At 41.3% G+C, this 16,177-nt stretch overlaps 1 protein-coding gene and 2 non-coding genes across 3 annotated transcripts; all 3 read left to right on the top strand.

The window, feature by feature from the left end:
* Positions 1 to 709: 709 nt before the first annotated feature.
* On the top strand, positions 710 to 4,410 carry LOC118779798 (EBP cholestenol delta-isomerase). Its single transcript, XM_036532064.1, has 5 exons — positions 710 to 970; positions 1,889 to 2,201; positions 2,609 to 2,645; positions 3,290 to 3,420; positions 3,868 to 4,410. Exons 2-5 carry the CDS (start codon positions 1,889 to 1,891, stop codon positions 4,092 to 4,094), a joined length of 708 nt encoding a protein of 235 aa, XP_036387957.1. The 5' UTR covers positions 710 to 970; the 3' UTR covers positions 4,095 to 4,410.
* A 1,571-nt stretch (positions 4,411 to 5,981) lies between these two features.
* trnaf-gaa lies at positions 5,982 to 6,054 on the top strand. The gene has a single exon. It is a non-coding gene; the product is annotated as a tRNA-Phe (tRNA).
* A 541-nt stretch (positions 6,055 to 6,595) lies between these two features.
* On the top strand, positions 6,596 to 6,668 carry trnav-cac. The gene has a single exon. It is a non-coding gene; the product is annotated as a tRNA-Val (tRNA).
* The last annotated feature ends 9,509 nt before the right edge of the window (positions 6,669 to 16,177 follow it).

The raw sequence follows: 16,177 nt of genomic DNA on the forward strand, positions 1-16,177 counted from the left end.
TCTTACATTCAATCAGCCTGCTTTTTCGCTCATACGATGTGTTTTTATTCCTCCTATCACCTCTTGTCAATGTATAGTTATGCTACCTAGAATAAACATCCGTCACTTTCTTGTCACCCACTTAACCTGGGCATCACCAGTGGGTGATCGGTATCGCGCTACTAAAAACAGGGCATGACCTATCTTGATCATATGAAGAGATTTTGTGAAACTGAATCGCCTCATCTTAATTCATTGAAAAAAGAAAGCCAGAATGTCAGACCAACTTCATTGAATACCTCATTGTCGGATAACTTGTCATAGCAGTATTTAACTTTACAAAATATGTTATCACAACATGACACAAAATCGCAACAATCTTTTGAAGTCGCTACCGATCTTGCGCTTCTATATCTGTATTTACGAGTTTGACAACAGTCCATGACGTGTATGATCCGAGACGGGCGACCAATCAGTAAGCGCAATGGCCTCGCGTGTATTTTGCACCCTCTAAATTCGTATTCTGATACGGCATTACAATGGCCGCCCATACCAAATGTAAGCGATGCAATTGCACAGTTAAAGATGCACTCCAGCCTACTAAAATTCTCATTGGTGGAGATCTAATGCAGTCTAGATATGCTTACTTGTGACTGGAGTAAATGGCAGTGGGTGGGTAGCGCAGTACTTACATATATTGTTGTCCTTATAGAGCGTGCTGGAAACAGACAGGAAGCGGAGTACAGGTGGACAGTGGTCTTTGAATGACAATTTAGTTTGGTTTTTCGTACGTATATATTTTTAGGCTGCTGTTTAGGTTTTCCAGTTTAGGTGGGAATTGCTGCAAAGGCTTGCTCAATACGTTACACCAACTGTCAAAGCGGAGAGGATTAGCTGCATAACAGCAGTGTGAAGTTGGAAAGATACCTTGTAATTTTATTTTAGTCGTCACTTCTAATAACAATCAGTCTTGATTATATCCACATTGAAGGTAAGTAGCTAACTAGCCAACAGCTGCAGTAAGTAGGCCTAGTTTATAGTAAGTAGGTTGTTGTTAACTAAATTCCCACAACCTAATACCTGCAGGTAGTTACTGCATCTGTAGTTAGCTAGACTAACTATTTTGGCATGGCCGGTATTTTTGAGGGGCAGCTTTTTAAATTGTTCCAAAACGTCTCAGTGCAGCATTCAGACAGCTGAATTTTTCAATAAACATGTTGCTGTGAATTAAAAGTGAACTGCCCGTCTGTGTTGGCCTTTTGATGGCAATACTAGTGTAATAGACTATACTGTGTACGCGGATACATATGGCATTTATCATTTCTCAACGATAATAATAATAAACAATAATGAATGTTAGAAATTAACAAGGGTAAATCCCCTTGAGATGCGACATATCGTTTTCGAGGAGATGCTGTAGAGGCAACATGAACTTGGCTGCAGTACGGTGGGGAAAGGCTAGTAATACAAACGCATAATTATGGTACAGAATGTGAAAAGAAAGGAAGAAGTACCTATGCATACAAAATACTACACAATACAGGAACAGTCAAAGAAAACTACATGGTAATGCATCAGTATAACAATCTTGAATCACCAGCAGGCATATGGAGTCTTCAGAAAAGTTACAAGTGATACTTGTAAAGCACCAAAATTTCTAAAAGATTTCAGATCTACAGGCAGGTTATCCCTGTCACTTTCCTTTCTTTTTGCCAAGGTCATTATTAACCATCGGAGCTTTAAATTGAGTATGATGAATATGTATACTTTGGCTGATTTTTTTATAGAATGTTTTTCTAAGGGAACTGCTATTTCTTTCCTATGGCTGTGGCCATGTTAAGGATTTCTAATCTTCTTGTTTTTTAGTTTGACATGTTTATTTCCTTTCATGTTCCTTCTTTCACGACAGATGGAGGAAGTGGACTCAGCAGTCACTAATCAGCACCCTTTTTGGCCACGACATCTGTCCATCCCGAACTACGTTGCCAACGATCGCTCCATGGAGGAGATTCTGGCCTTCCTGTTCTCTGTGTCGGGGGTGCTGCTCCTGGGAACCTGGGTGCTGACAGGAAAAGACATGGAAGGGGGAAGGCTTACAACGATGCGCAGGCTGATTCTGTGCTGGTTTGCCGTGTGCGGCTTCATCCACGGGGTCATCGAGGGCTGGTTTTCGCTTTACTACCCCCTCATACCCTCTGATCAGAGTTTCCTGTCCCAGCTCTGTGAGTGACATTGGACATCTCATGCTTTGCCTTCTTCTTACTCGCCACCTTCAGGTGTATATAGATTGTGCCAGTTTTGGGGCCATTCATTTTGGTGGCTTGTGGTATAGGCCAGTTTCTCCAGGCACACATGACCCCCAGAGCAACTTCAGAAGATGTCAGAAGTCAGCTGCCCCTCACTCGGTCCCCATATGTCAGCTATCCAGAAAGCATGCAGTGCCTGTGTGTTTCATTCTTTGTTGCCAACACGCTTTATACTCTACTGTTATATAGTTAAATAGTTACACTATACTGTAGTCATACTACAAGTTATACTCTTGTGAAAGAATGAAGAACGTGCAAAGTATATGGAACCATAACTTTAATTCGTCCAAAGGGAATTTAAACAATACATCTCTTTTAAACAGGGAAAGAATATTCAAAAGGAGACAGCAGATATGTCATGTAAGTACAGATATAGCTTTTAAATTTCCCTTATTGCTGTATTTTCTGTTGCTATTTTTGTTGTTTTAATATACAAGAAGCACCACATAAATAACATTTGCTTTAATAATTACATATGCATTCAAAATGACAAGCCAGGATGCTCTGATTGGCCTATTTATTGGCCAGTCCCCTTTATAATGCTCTTATGTAATTATCTTCATTGTGTAATTCAAAGGTAGGTAATACTTGTCCTGGAAGTATCTATTTTTGTTTCATTCACACCCTCAATAATGTAATTGGATTAGTTATTTGGCTAAATTATCGTCTGTGACTATGTAATCAGGGTATGCAGTATCACACTACTTATTCAGACATAGAAGATCTGGAGGATTCCGGTGGAAGCGTTTTAACACTGTAATTGAAATCATTTGCATAACAAAGGCATTACAGATTCTGTTGTCACCTCTTGGAGTAAGTTGGAAGCTGTTGTCTCTTCCATGCCAGAGACCTTGGCCATGAGATTAAGTGGACAAAATATCTTCTGCCTGGAATTATGGGCGGTTGAAAGTCCACATTTTCAAGGCAAGTCCAGTAGCTACAGCCTACAGGTGAGGTCTCCTAAGAGTTTGTCCTTACCCTGTTTTGATTCCCCGTCTCTCTAGAGCGGACAACTTCACGGTGTGTATGGAGACGGTGACCGCGTGGATGTGGGGACCCCTCAGCGTGTGGACCATCTTGGCGTTTCTGTACAACCACCCCCACCGCTTCGTACTGCAGCTGATCGTTTCCCTGGGTGAGGTCCTGCCCTCGCTGATGCCATTTCAAGAAGGCTCAGCACTCCTCACAGGAATAGTGTGCTGTATCCCCTACAGCACACTCTTCCTGCTACTGTATACAGACATTTCCTGTCAACTAAAACTTCCAGTGGCAGCGGTTCTCTTTAGAAATCATCTCTCCACAAACTAGCCAATGACAGCTCTATGTAGCTTCATCTCCTTGGTGCAGTATAGTGTGGCTGCACATTGACGTGTCAGTGACACAACACCCCTTCTCTCCCTCTTTCTCCCAGCGATTCCCATTTTAGCAGACACACATTCTGTGCTCATCTTATTTATGGTTTATGTCAGAGTATTTTGGAAGATTGTATACTGAATATACTTTTGCGTTTCACATATGCTTTTTCTCCCATACACTGTCCATCTCCCATACGCTTTAACAAGGTTTTCCCCCCCACCTTCAGGACAACTGTATGGTGCGGTCCTGTACTTCTACACTGAGCACCGAGATGGCTACATCCACAGCGAGCTGGGACACCCCATCTACTTTTGGTTCTACTTCATATTCATGAATACGCTGTGGATCGTCATCCCGCTGCTTCTCATTGTGGACGCCTGGATGCAGCTCTCTGATGCACAAGCGCACTTCGACCGCAGCGGTGCAGGCAAGGAGAAAACCAAGGAAGAGTAGGGGAGACTGGGGGAGGGGGGTCAGGGGGTCGGAGGGGTGACACAGCAAGCTGCTGAGGGGAAGCATTCCATGAGGTGCGATGGGGGCGAGAAACGAAATCAGGGAGCTGGGGTAGAGGTGAAGGCTGATGGAGATGGTAATCTGGGCTTGTCTTACTGCAGAGTCGGTCCCACTCCATCTGTTGAACATTTACAGAAAATGCTGAAATGTTTAAGTCATTTGGAAGATGATATAATAAAAGGATACAAAGGTAAACATAAACAGACCAGCAGAGAAGTAATCCATTGTCCATTCCACAGTACTCCAACAATGAGCCACCAGAATGTCTGTGCAGTATGCATATTATTCATTGTAAATGTCTGTTCTTTGTCGATTTTTTCCTGTAAGAAAATATACCTCTTTCAACAAAATTAAAGCTCAATTCAAAAAACATACATTTGAAAATACTTGCATATGTTTGCAGTTTTTGCTGATGCCTTTGATGCATGATTAAAGTGTGTGTGTGTGTGTGTGTGTGTGTGTGTGTGTGTATGTTTACATGTCCTCTTAACACGGCGACTCTCCAGTAACTGCAGCTGCAGTCATGAAACTGTACATGGATACAGTTTATACAGACCTTGGATGAGCGACCATGACTAGGGTGGCCAGAGATTCGGGAGGGGGGTGGGGGTGGAGTCATCCTCCCGCTTAAAGAAGGATGAGACCAACGTGTTGGTCTGTACAGTTGTGCTGTTAGTTATGTGTTGTTTGCTGCTAGCATGCAGCCTGACGTCTGACCCCCCTCCGTGCGAAATGCCAAATTCTTTTCTACAGACTTTGCATCTCGCAAGGCTGCAATAATCCGTGGGTATTTCCCTCCCCACTCCTCCCGATACCTGCAGAGACGTTTGCGCTTTTTAGTGGCGTGTTCATCAGAAGAATAGAATAGAATAGAATAGAATAGACTTTATTGTCATTGCACGGTGGGGGTGCAACGAAATTGTGGGTGGTCTACAACAGCAGCGCACTGATGAACATTTATGTACACACAGTACAAATAAGGCACGCGACACAGGAAAAAAAATTAAAAATATACAATAAAATACAATAAATACAGTAAAATACAAATTTAAAAAAGAAGACACATTGTAAATGAAAAGAAATATGAAGAAAAACGTGTGCGTTAATATGGTCTTTTTTTAAAAAACGACTTAAAGTGCACAGTGGAATTGCACAGTTGTATTGAGGTAGAGGGTTGGGGGGTGAGGGGTGTCAGTGTTTGTTTGCAGTCCCTATGGCCCAGGGGAAGAAGCTAAATCAGGTCCCGGGACACCAGCCTGAGCCTCCATGTCAACAATGAATCAATTCGCGCCAGTACACAATAAAAAAAAACTACAAAAGCCATAATTCATGTAGCCTATGGACTGTTGCACCCGGCGGGAGCTCAGCTGCAGGACAACTCAACCACCATGAACAGTTTTTAATGTTTTATCAGACAATAACTACTCGAGACTCTGCTCTAGTATAATTTTCGGGACAATTAGGACAGGATTCGGGATTCGGGACAACTGCTTGGATTTACGGACTGTCCCGAATTTTTCGGGACGTCTGGTCACCCTAACCATGACCCACTTTTCAAGCTGAGGGGTCTTGTGTACGCTGTGGCCATACATGTGCTATTAAACACAGCTGTAAAAAGAACTGGACACAAACAAAAAAGGCATTTTTATGGCGATTATGCCTCTTGTTACCATTTTATCAAATCAGTAACTTATTCTAATTCATTTCTTAAAACGACGTAGAATCCCTGTGTTTTACCAACTTGTTTTACGTTTTTTTTACGTTTTCATGTGTAATTATATAAGCGTACTGTAGTGGAAACAGTGCGATACGGGCTTGCGTATAACAGCCGAAATAGCTCAGTTGGGAGAGCGTTAGACTGAAGATCTAAAGGTCCCTGGTTCGATCCCGGGTTTCGGCATTTTGTGTCTACATTTTCTTACGAAGGTAGAGTGGCTCGAGAGCTTGTGAATAAAACCATACTAAAACTAACGAGGTAACGAGAAAAGTATCAGTTTACCATTCAATTTGTTAACTTACTCTGTATTAACCTATCTGGCCGACGACAGACCGTGAAACAGAGCATTTAGTTCAGTGTGCATCTAGTTTGAATAAACTTTTTAGCGGACTAGCTAAAAGAAAACACATTTTCAACTTTTCGTTGGTGCTATGTTGCGCTGAACAGCGTCTTGCTTCGCACTGCAGTTTCTCGGATATTTGTGTTGCTTAGTGACTTCTGGGGTCACTCTGGGTCTATTTGATGTTAATAGTGTAAATGTTATATGTACTCAGTTTGTACGTCGCACTAGAGAAGAGTGTATACCTCATGTCAACAATGTAACTAAAATGTACAAGTTACGAATACAGCATTATACTATTATTGCAGGAATGTATGATATACCAGACTACATTAGTATATGATATTCTATGGCACTACACGACGATAAGGGCATACGTGGCGTGTTTCCGTAGTGTAGTGGTTATCACGTTCGCCTCACACGCGAAAGGTCCCCGGTTCGAAACCGGGCGGGAACAAGTTTGTTTTCTTTTCACCGTCTCTTATTGGTTAGTTGTATATACACAGTATACAATATGCTCGTCACAAACCACTTCTCGTGTTTGTTGACTTACCTCCAGTCAACTACATCATTGTAGCTATAACACCCAGCCATAAGCACGTTTCCATAGTGTAGTGGCTATCACGTGTCACTTCAGACGTAGTAATTCTTTGCATCCATGTTTCAGTTCATTACTGCAGCCACTTTACAATACTCTGCATTTATGGAAGATCCATCCATCTCTTCTACAGAGCTGTAGATCCTGCTTATTGGTAACAATCAAAATCAGGACATCCAGCCAGTTTAGCTGATATACGCTACAGTGAATTGTAGTGGAGATACATTTGTTCTCTTTTTCTATTCGTTTATTTTCCTTGTTCATTTATCTAAGTTTTTTTTTATTGTTTTTGTTCATTTGTTATGCCCAGTGATTTCTTCTCATTTTCCTCCCAATTTGGAATGCCCAGTTGTCCTAGCACCCCCCGCAGCTGCAAACCCCTGCCCGGGAGGGCGGGGAAAATACATGTTCTTCATGTAAAAATATATGTATTATAAATATATATAAATATAAAATATATGTATTATATTATAAATTATATATAATATATGTATATGTATATGTATATGTTTTTTGTGTGTATGTGTATATATATAGTGATTTAATTTAATTTATTTCATTTTCTTTATCTTTCGCTTATTGTGTAGGTCTATGTATGTATATATTTTGTTTGTTGTTTTTTGTTACTAAACAATGGCAAACGTTTACATGGTTACTCAGTGCTGCTCAAAATGTAGACAAAAGTTGTGTTTGATGTGTTGTACTGCCTGTTTGTTTTGAAGAATTAATAATAAAAAAATGGATCTTGAGCAAAGGAAAAAAAACCCTGCGCAGGCAGGCAGGCAGGCAGCGTGGGTAGGTCATGTGGGCATGGGAGAGAGGTCCTCCACATGCTCCCTCAGGCCCTCCCATGGCAACACACAGCTCTTTTCATGCAGGCTTTGATGGCATCCAACACCTGATTCTCAGTCTCTGGCTGTGATGAATCCCCATTCCCCCTCCACTCCTCTCCCAGAGACTCCGCAGTTGTCACCAGCAGTTCACCCTCGCAGATCAGGCTGCTTCCTTTGGTGTTCCACCTCGCACGTCCCAGTGGCCGACGTTTACATGTCCTTTTTCTACCCTCTGAGGACTTCCCACTGTCACACCCAGACACCCTGTGGGAGCAGCCCTCAGAGTGGATCTCCATCCTGGGCCGCCCCGCCTCTCGGCCCTCCCTCTTTCGACTGTTGCAGGCCTAGCTGCAGCACAGCAGCAGATGAGGACGAGCTTTTCCAGAGTTTCAGCACCTTCATGCTCGGCTGGGTGATGTGCTGATGCAGCTTTCAGCTACTCCTGCATGCCCCCCCCCCCCCCATTTCCACTGCTGAGCCTGAGCTCCCCTGAGCCTGCTGTTAAACTGAGGCTATAACATTTTGACATAAGCATAAAAATGATCCAGTAAATGTTTCTTTTATATCACATTATTGGTTCCTATTTAACCACAAGTATGAATGAAGATGGAAGGAACTGTGATGGCACCATCTCACAGATGCAAGCATTGTATTGGTGATGTGCTGAATGAGCCAAGCCCTAGCATTCAGGTCAAAGAAATATCTCACAGATACAAACATTGCATGGAAAATGAGCTTTATGAAAAGACCGATGGCTTTCAAAAGAGTTTAACATAATGACAAAGGAGATGAAAGGGAATTTATTGGAAATGACACTCCAGCCTGGGCAGGGATTTCTTTTTTACCAAGTCCTCATCTCAGTAACTATAGCATTTCAACATTCCAAAGAGAAGAATACTTCTGCATCATAACATTTTTATAAATAAATTGTACAATAAAAAGGGAATGGGAGATATGATTTTTCCATATAGGGTTTAAGAGCTTTATGTGATCAAACGTGTACTAGAGCAATCTATTCTAAAGAACAGACTGAAAAACTCCCTCATTGTATTGATTTTAAAGGGTCAACCCAAATACATATAATCAGAAATGATCTGTCAACTAAAACTTTGGTTGAAAAGTTTTAATCAGACGTTGAAATCAGATAAGCACTAAACCCTGACACATTTCAGCATTCTGAGAAAGCTATGTTTTATATTATTTCAATAAGATTATTAAAGACTCTCTTACATACGGTCAGATACGGTATTTTGCACACATTCATTGATAAACTGTAAGCTTTAAGCATGACGTCATGATAGTGACTACAGTGTAGTGAATCCAGGACATGGTGATGAGAAGTAAGGCCCAGTCCTTATGCGACAGCATTGACATAGAACCAGCACAATGCATTTCCTTTGGATAGCAGGGTGAACATTTTTGATTGTTTGAAGTGAACCAAAATAGACTCAGACTAAACAAACTGAGGCTTCTTGAAGAGGTGGCCTCTATTGATACGAGAGTTTGGATCAGTTTATGTAGAAAATGCACTGCATGAACATGAGAATGTCTTGGTTCCCATTCGACCTGAAAGTGAATGACTCACCTGTGTGTTTGCACAGAGCTCTCAGAAGGTATAATAAGGTTAGCTAATTAACTGCTGTAATGCTAATGTTACAGCTAACATCAACAAGTGTATGTAAATGCCCCAAAATACTATGAGCAGCACCAGCAACACCATATTTGGAAATAAAGAGTAGCAATCAATCATGAGCTCAGTGAAAAGAGATTATTGCATTTGCCTTCAGGATCAAGTAGCTGTCAGGAGAAAAACCTGCTGTAACAGCAGCTACTATGGTGCAGTTAGTGTGCGGTGTTTACACAGCAGTATTCAACAAAACTATCCTGAGGAGCCTCACCTTCTGGAGCATGCAGTTTTGTCACCCATGTTTGCATCAACAGTTCATTTCCTGCAGGACAAATGAGCACATGACTGATTTACTTGAACAGAAAGTACTGAAGGTCACTGATGGGTTGATAATCCACCATCTCATGCCAGCTGAGGACAGACGTGTAGACATTGACCATACAACAACAAAAAACAAGAGTAGCGCTTCATAAGTTGTATCTCTATGATATTAAACCACAGTGCTTTGTGTACGTCTAAAGTTTTAGTAGCAGCCTTATGCGTATCTTCGGCTACGGTGTTAGTGGGTGCCTTATGTATATCTTTGGCTAATGCCTTAGTAGCAGCTTTATGTATATCTTTGGCTGATGTTTTAGTAGCAACTTTGAGTATGGTTTTGGCCAATGTCTTTGTAGCAGATTAGTGCATGTTTTTGGCTAATATCTTAAAAAGGGGTTTGTGTATGTCTTTGGCAGACATCTTTGGACACACTTCCACACTTTGCGTGGGTGCAGGAGCTCAGGTGATGAACAGGTTAATGGGATCAGTTCACAAATTAGTTCAAAGTCCATAATGTCTGTTTCAACTGGGACAAAGCTTGATTAAGAGAAATAAAAATTTATTGCCCCGCCCTTCTGAAGGTGATCATAATCTTGAGCAGGTGTGAACGTTGATCCACTTTGAACTGGGTATGAAGAAGGAGTTCTTTATTTCAGTCTAATTTTGAGGCCATAAGCACAAACGAGAAGAGAAGAAGAGGAATAAACACAGTAAGTACAGCAAAGAGTGAGGGAAAGAGGAGATACTGTAAGTTAATGGTGGAGGGGAATATATAGTTGGGTAAGAGGATCAAACCAAAGTTACAAGGCTACAAGTGTGACTGCTGCTGTATTATAAAATGGAGATTTAGGGCTGCCAGGAGCTCATGCTTGTACCATTTATACACTTTGGGCCTCAATGAAGACATAGATGACATGATATGATATTCTCTGTTTAGAGTAATATTTCATTTTATTTATTTTATTTGTCTGCTTAAATGTGATGCAGGAAGTCATTAACCAGAGTCGCAGGGCCAAGGGGCTCTCACAGATTTGACATACAGTACGTCTCAGTGTTTGCACTTATGATATTGTATTTTGAATAAATTGTTTTCTGTAAGAGATGCATCTTCATTGGGATTGCATCTCCTGCAACACTATGGGACTTGTAGTGTGGAAACTAGCTGTTGGCTGTGGGTGAGGTTATCAGGAGACTGTATATAGCTCACTTCAGCCCTTCCTGTGTGAGTACAGAAGGCGTTGAGGTGAGGTGAGCTTACTGCACAATTACTGATTCCAAACTTCGGTTAAAACAGAGGTAGAAAAAGTGCTTCTCTTCATGAAACAATTCACAGTCAGTAATAAATTTTACCTGCGTCAACAGGGTCAAAGTCTGATTAAAAGAAATAAAAACTCACTGCCCCTTCCTCCAAGGTGATTGTAATCTTGAGCTTGGTCTGTACTTTGACTCATCTTGATACAAAGATGAAATGGTAATTTATTAATATTAACAGGCAGGAATAGAGTTTTATGGACCAGGTGTGACACAATGTTAGATACACTTTACCAGTGGTAGCCCACCCTGGTCCTGGAGAGATGTCACACAGTGCATAGTTAGATCCTTAATTACATTAAATTAGCAGAGGCGACGATGTACTGGGGGCACTGAACTAGTTCAGACTGAACTACCTGCAGTAATGTAGCATGCTGGACTGAATCTACTGCCTTAATGTAGCATACAGGGCTGTAGTGTAAGAAAAATGAGGAGTCTAGTTGCTCACCATGGAAGTACATCTAGTATAATACTGTTGCATATAAACTGAATGCTTTATTTTTCCTAAATACTATGAGACATTTCTTATACTAGAGTCTCTAGCAAGTTCTTTCATTCAACCTGCATTAATTTATTTATTCCCCAAAAATTAAACCAATCAATTATAAAGGAAATGTACTTGTTACAGTGTGTTTTCAATACCATAAAAACTGATTCAATTCAATACGCTCAACAATGTAATGTTCAAGAAATGCCTGACACAGTGGCATGGGAGTTAGTTTCTTTTGAAAAGTGCTGGGGACAACGATGGGTTCAACATGTTCAGCTAACTAAAGGCTTTCAAAAAGCGGTGGGGACCAAGTGGGCCATGACAAAAAGTGGTGGGGACATGTCCCCAGCGTCCCCAGCGTCCCCAGCGTAAATGACACTTATGCACAGTGATACCTAAATGGAACCACCACTGAAAGTTTCTGCAAGGAATCTTTGTCACTATCGCCTCAGAACCATTGGTTGGGGATCTGATTTATTCACACAGGTATCAGTGGTGGGATTTTGATGTGATGTTTAAGTTTGAGATGTGAATAATTTTGAATGTGAATTAAATGTTAGGTGTGAATTATATTTTATTGAGTGGATGAAAAGTTAATGGGGTGAATGGAATGTTGTTTGTTACGAGTGGGTTGTTAAGAGTGGGTAGACCGCCATTCACACACAAACACACAGTGTTTTGGGTATATTTATTTATTTCCTTTTGGCACCTGCTGCTGACGTCATGACGCAGCTGACGGTCCTCGGAAGGTGGGGCTACCTGTCATTTGATTGCTATACGGAGCTCCAGGTGATCAAATGGAGGTGGTGGAAAACTGGCGGGAAATGGCGGGTAATGGCGACAGCAACAGCCACCAGGAGTTGAGCGTTTGGTTGCCTCCATAGAGAAAGGATGATGCGAGACTGATCACCTGGGGTGGGTTTTTGCTGCAGCAAGCGAAGGGAAAAGCTAATGGTGAAAAGTAGTTGAGGTATGCGCATATAAGTTTAGAATAAATTCAGCAGAACCATTTACCTAACGCTAACCAGAAAAAGAAGGGTTGGTCGCTGACGCCATCCACAAGTCCACGGGAAGAGGGACTTACACGGGTGTCACACACGGGAAATTTTAAGAAAAATACAAAAAGAAAAAAAAAACTGAACGAACAAAATACGGGACGCTCCCCGAGACCGCAGAGCTGGCCGCCGAGGCAGGCAAGGATGGGCTGGCCCAACAAGACCCAAGGAGACCCAGGCAGCAGGCGGGCCCTGTGCTTTTCGAGGTCCGTCTGGTGCCATTTTATTTTGTGTGTTTCCTTTTCCTCTACATTTGTACACGCCAGGTTACGCTCGTGCTTCTCACAACGCCATATCGATAAAATGAGCCAGGGGAGGTAGCGAGTACGTAACATGTTGCAGTGAAGGAAATGTTATTTGGTATAAATTAAATCTTACTGAGTGAATAGTAATAGTGAGCAGTGAACCAGACTCCCTCTGTTATGATTCACTCAGACTCAGCACGCATTCAATAAATCAACAGATTTACACACAGGAGTGTGTGTCAGGCTGTTTGTAGTGTGAGTGTGTGTGTGATTGTGTTAGTGTGACTGAGTGTGTCCGTGTATCTCTGTGTGGGCCAAGGTATTTGTGGTGTGTGTTTATAGGTCTGCTGATCTTGTTCAAAAGCCTATCCTGGACTCCTCTGCTCTGATGTGTTCTAGACTCCTGAGATGGGGGACATTGTCTCTAAAACGAGTTTTCCGAGGGAACCTGAGACCAGCGCTGGAACCCCCAGCTCTGACAGCAACAGGTATAATGGTATAATAAATGCATGAAACCAGTATTTTATGCTGAATTTGTGTTTCATAATAGATTTGGACAGCATAGTTCTCGATCCATGGGAAATTAACAGGCATGAATAAATATAAGTCATATTGTGGTATGTAGATTATATGTGTATTAGTGGTGACAGTGTTGCTGACTTGGTATTTGATTAGTTACATTATTTACTTATCGCCATTTAGCAGATGCTCTTATCCAGAAGGACTTACACATGTTACCTATTTATACAGCTGGATATTTTACTGAGGCAACTGTGGGTTAAGCACCTTGCCCAAGGGTACAGCAGTGCCCCAGTGGGGAATCGAACCAGGAACCTTTCAGTTATGAGTTCTGTTTCTTACCACTAAGCTACACTGCAGCTCTCAGTTAGTTTAGTAGTACGATAAATCCATGAATCCAGTTAATGGCTTTTGCTTTAGGTTATTAGTTAGATGGTGTTGCGATATGACAGCATTTCCAGAAGTCTAGAAGAGACTGGTCTCTGCAGTTTAGTTTCCAGCAGCGGTTACTCTGTGCTAAATGACCTATGAGAAAAGCAACAAAATTAAGTGAAAGTTTGTAGAAGGGTGAAGTTAACTAGAAGCTCTGTCTCCATGTTCTGTTCACAGGGTCCAGGTGGAAAGATCAGGGTCACCGGTACCCAGTTGTGTCTCAATGAAGAGTGACAACTCAATGATGGAACCATACAACATAAAGGGAGAGTTACCAGGTGATTCAAGGTAGTGTACCACATTTAAAGATCCCCTACAGCTATCTTAGGTACAGCCTACGGTCACACTAAAGACTTTAAATGCTGCCCATTGCCACTCTGGTTTGTACTCAGCATCAGTGAACTAAAATTGGGTTGATGACTTTGCAATTGATTAAGAAATAAAGGTTATTAGAAGCATTCAGCCCATGTGAGCTCATTGTTTCCTGTGGAAGACATGGGACCTGTCTGTTTGCCCTTTTCTTTAATTTGGCAAGAATTGTACATTTTATTATACCAACATGAGCAAAACTGAACAGGTTTTTCCTAAATAATGTCCTCTGAGGGCATTGCATAATATAACTTATTTTGACTTTTGCTTAAATGTAAAACTGTGTTTTCCTTAGAGGAAGTTACCAGTTTACCTATATAAAATATAGGTAAACTGGAAGCTCTGTCTCCATGTGATGTGAGTTAAAACTAGAGTAAGAGGATGAGGTTAACTGGAAGCTCTGCCTCTGTTCACTGTGTTAAAAATGTAGTAGCTGGATGTTAACTGTACACTCTGCCTGCATATTCTGTTCACAGGGTCCAGGTGGAAAGATCAGGGTCACCTGTTCCCAGCTGTCTGTCAATGAAAAGTGACAACTCAATGATGGAACCATACAACATAAAAGGAGAGTTACCCGGTGATTCAAGGTAGTGTACCAGCTTTAAAGACCCCCTACAGCTAGCTTAGGTACAGCCTACGGTCATACTAAAGACTTTAAATGCTGCCAACTGCCATTCTAGTTTGAACTCAGCATCAGTGAGCTAAAACTGGGCTGATTGCTAATGAGCAAGAAGTTAAGATTATTACAAATATTCAGCCCACCTGAGCGTACTGTTTTGTGCTGAAGACCTGGGACTTGTCTGATTGCACTTTTAATTAAATTTGGCAGGAATTCTATATTTTTAGTATTTCCAAAGGCATTGTATAATATACTATAACCTATTTGGCATACCTACATGTAAAAATGTATTTTATTTAAAAGTTTCAAGGTATAAAATATAGGTTAACTGCAAGCTCTGTTTACATGTGCTGTGAATTACAACTACAGTAAGAGCATGAGTTTAACTAGAAGCTCTGTCTTCATGTGCTGTGAATTAGAGCTTTAGTAAAAAGATGTAAATGTAAATTTAAAACTGTGTTTTCCTTAGAGGAAGATATGAAATATAGGTAAACTGTACGCTCTGTCTCCATGTGCTGTGAGTTAGAGCTGTTGTTAGATGATGAAGGCAACTGGAAGTTTTGTCTCCATATTCTGTTCACAGTGGCCAGCAGGAGAGATCAGGGTCACCGGTACCCAGCTGTGTCTCAATGAAGAGTGACAACTCAATGATGGAACCATACAACATAAAAGGAGAGTTACCAGGTGATTCAAGGTAGTGTACCAGGTTTAAAGACCCCCTACAGCTACCTTAGGTACAGCCTACAGTCATACTAAAGACTTTAAATGCTGCCAACTGCCACTCTGGTTTGGACTACGAAGTAAAGGTTATTAGAAGCCCATGTGAGCTCATTGTTTCCTGTTGAAGACATGGGACCTGTCTGTTTGCCCTTTTAATTAATTTGGCAGGAATCGTACATTTTTAGTATACCAACATGAACAAAACTGAACAGGTTTTTCCTAAATAATGTCTTCTGAGGGCATTGTATAATATAACTTATTTTGACTTTTGCTTAAATGTAAAACTGTGTTTTCCTTAGAGGAAGTTACCAGTTTACCTATATAAAATATAGGTAAACTGGAAGCTCTGTCTCCATGTGATGTGAGTTAAAACTGGAGTAAGAGGATGAGGTTAACTGGAAGCTCTGCCTCTGTTCACTGTGTTAAAAATGTAGTAGCTGGATGTTAACTGTACACTCTGCCTGCATATTCTGTTCACAGGGTCCAGGTGGAAAGATCAGGGTCACCTGTTCCCAGCTGTCTGTCAATGAAAAGTGACAACTCAATGATGGAACCATACAACATAAAGGGAGAGTTACCAGGTGATTCAAGGTAGTGTACCAGCTTTAAAGACCCCCTACAGCTATCTTAGGTACAGCCTACGGTCACTCTGGTTTGGACTCACCATCACTGAACTAAAACTGGGCTGATTGCAAATGAGCAAGAAATTAAGATTATTACAAATATTCAGCCCATGTGAGCTCATTGTTTCCTGTTGAAGACATGGGAATTGTCTGATTGCCCTTTTTACTTTGGCAGAAATTCTACATTTTTAGTATACTAACATGAAC

The sequence above is a fragment of the Megalops cyprinoides genome, chromosome 6 (genome assembly GCF_013368585.1).
Source record: "Megalops cyprinoides isolate fMegCyp1 chromosome 6, fMegCyp1.pri, whole genome shotgun sequence".
Taxonomy (NCBI): domain Eukaryota; kingdom Metazoa; phylum Chordata; class Actinopteri; order Elopiformes; family Megalopidae; genus Megalops; species Megalops cyprinoides.

What these genes read in the sequence shown, in the direction of transcription:
- LOC118779798 (XM_036532064.1), top strand. Translation starts at nt 1,889, where the DNA reads ATGGAGGAAGTGGACTCAGCAGTCACTAATCAGCACCCTTTTTGGCCA. An exon ending in GGAGACAGCAGATATGTCAT is followed by an intron (nt 2,646 to 3,289) that starts GTAAGTACAGAT and finishes CCGTCTCTCTAG; the next exon opens with AGCGGACAACTTCACGGTGT. An exon ending in GCAGCTGATCGTTTCCCTGG is followed by an intron (nt 3,421 to 3,867) that starts GTGAGGTCCTGC and finishes CCCCACCTTCAG; the next exon opens with GACAACTGTATGGTGCGGTC.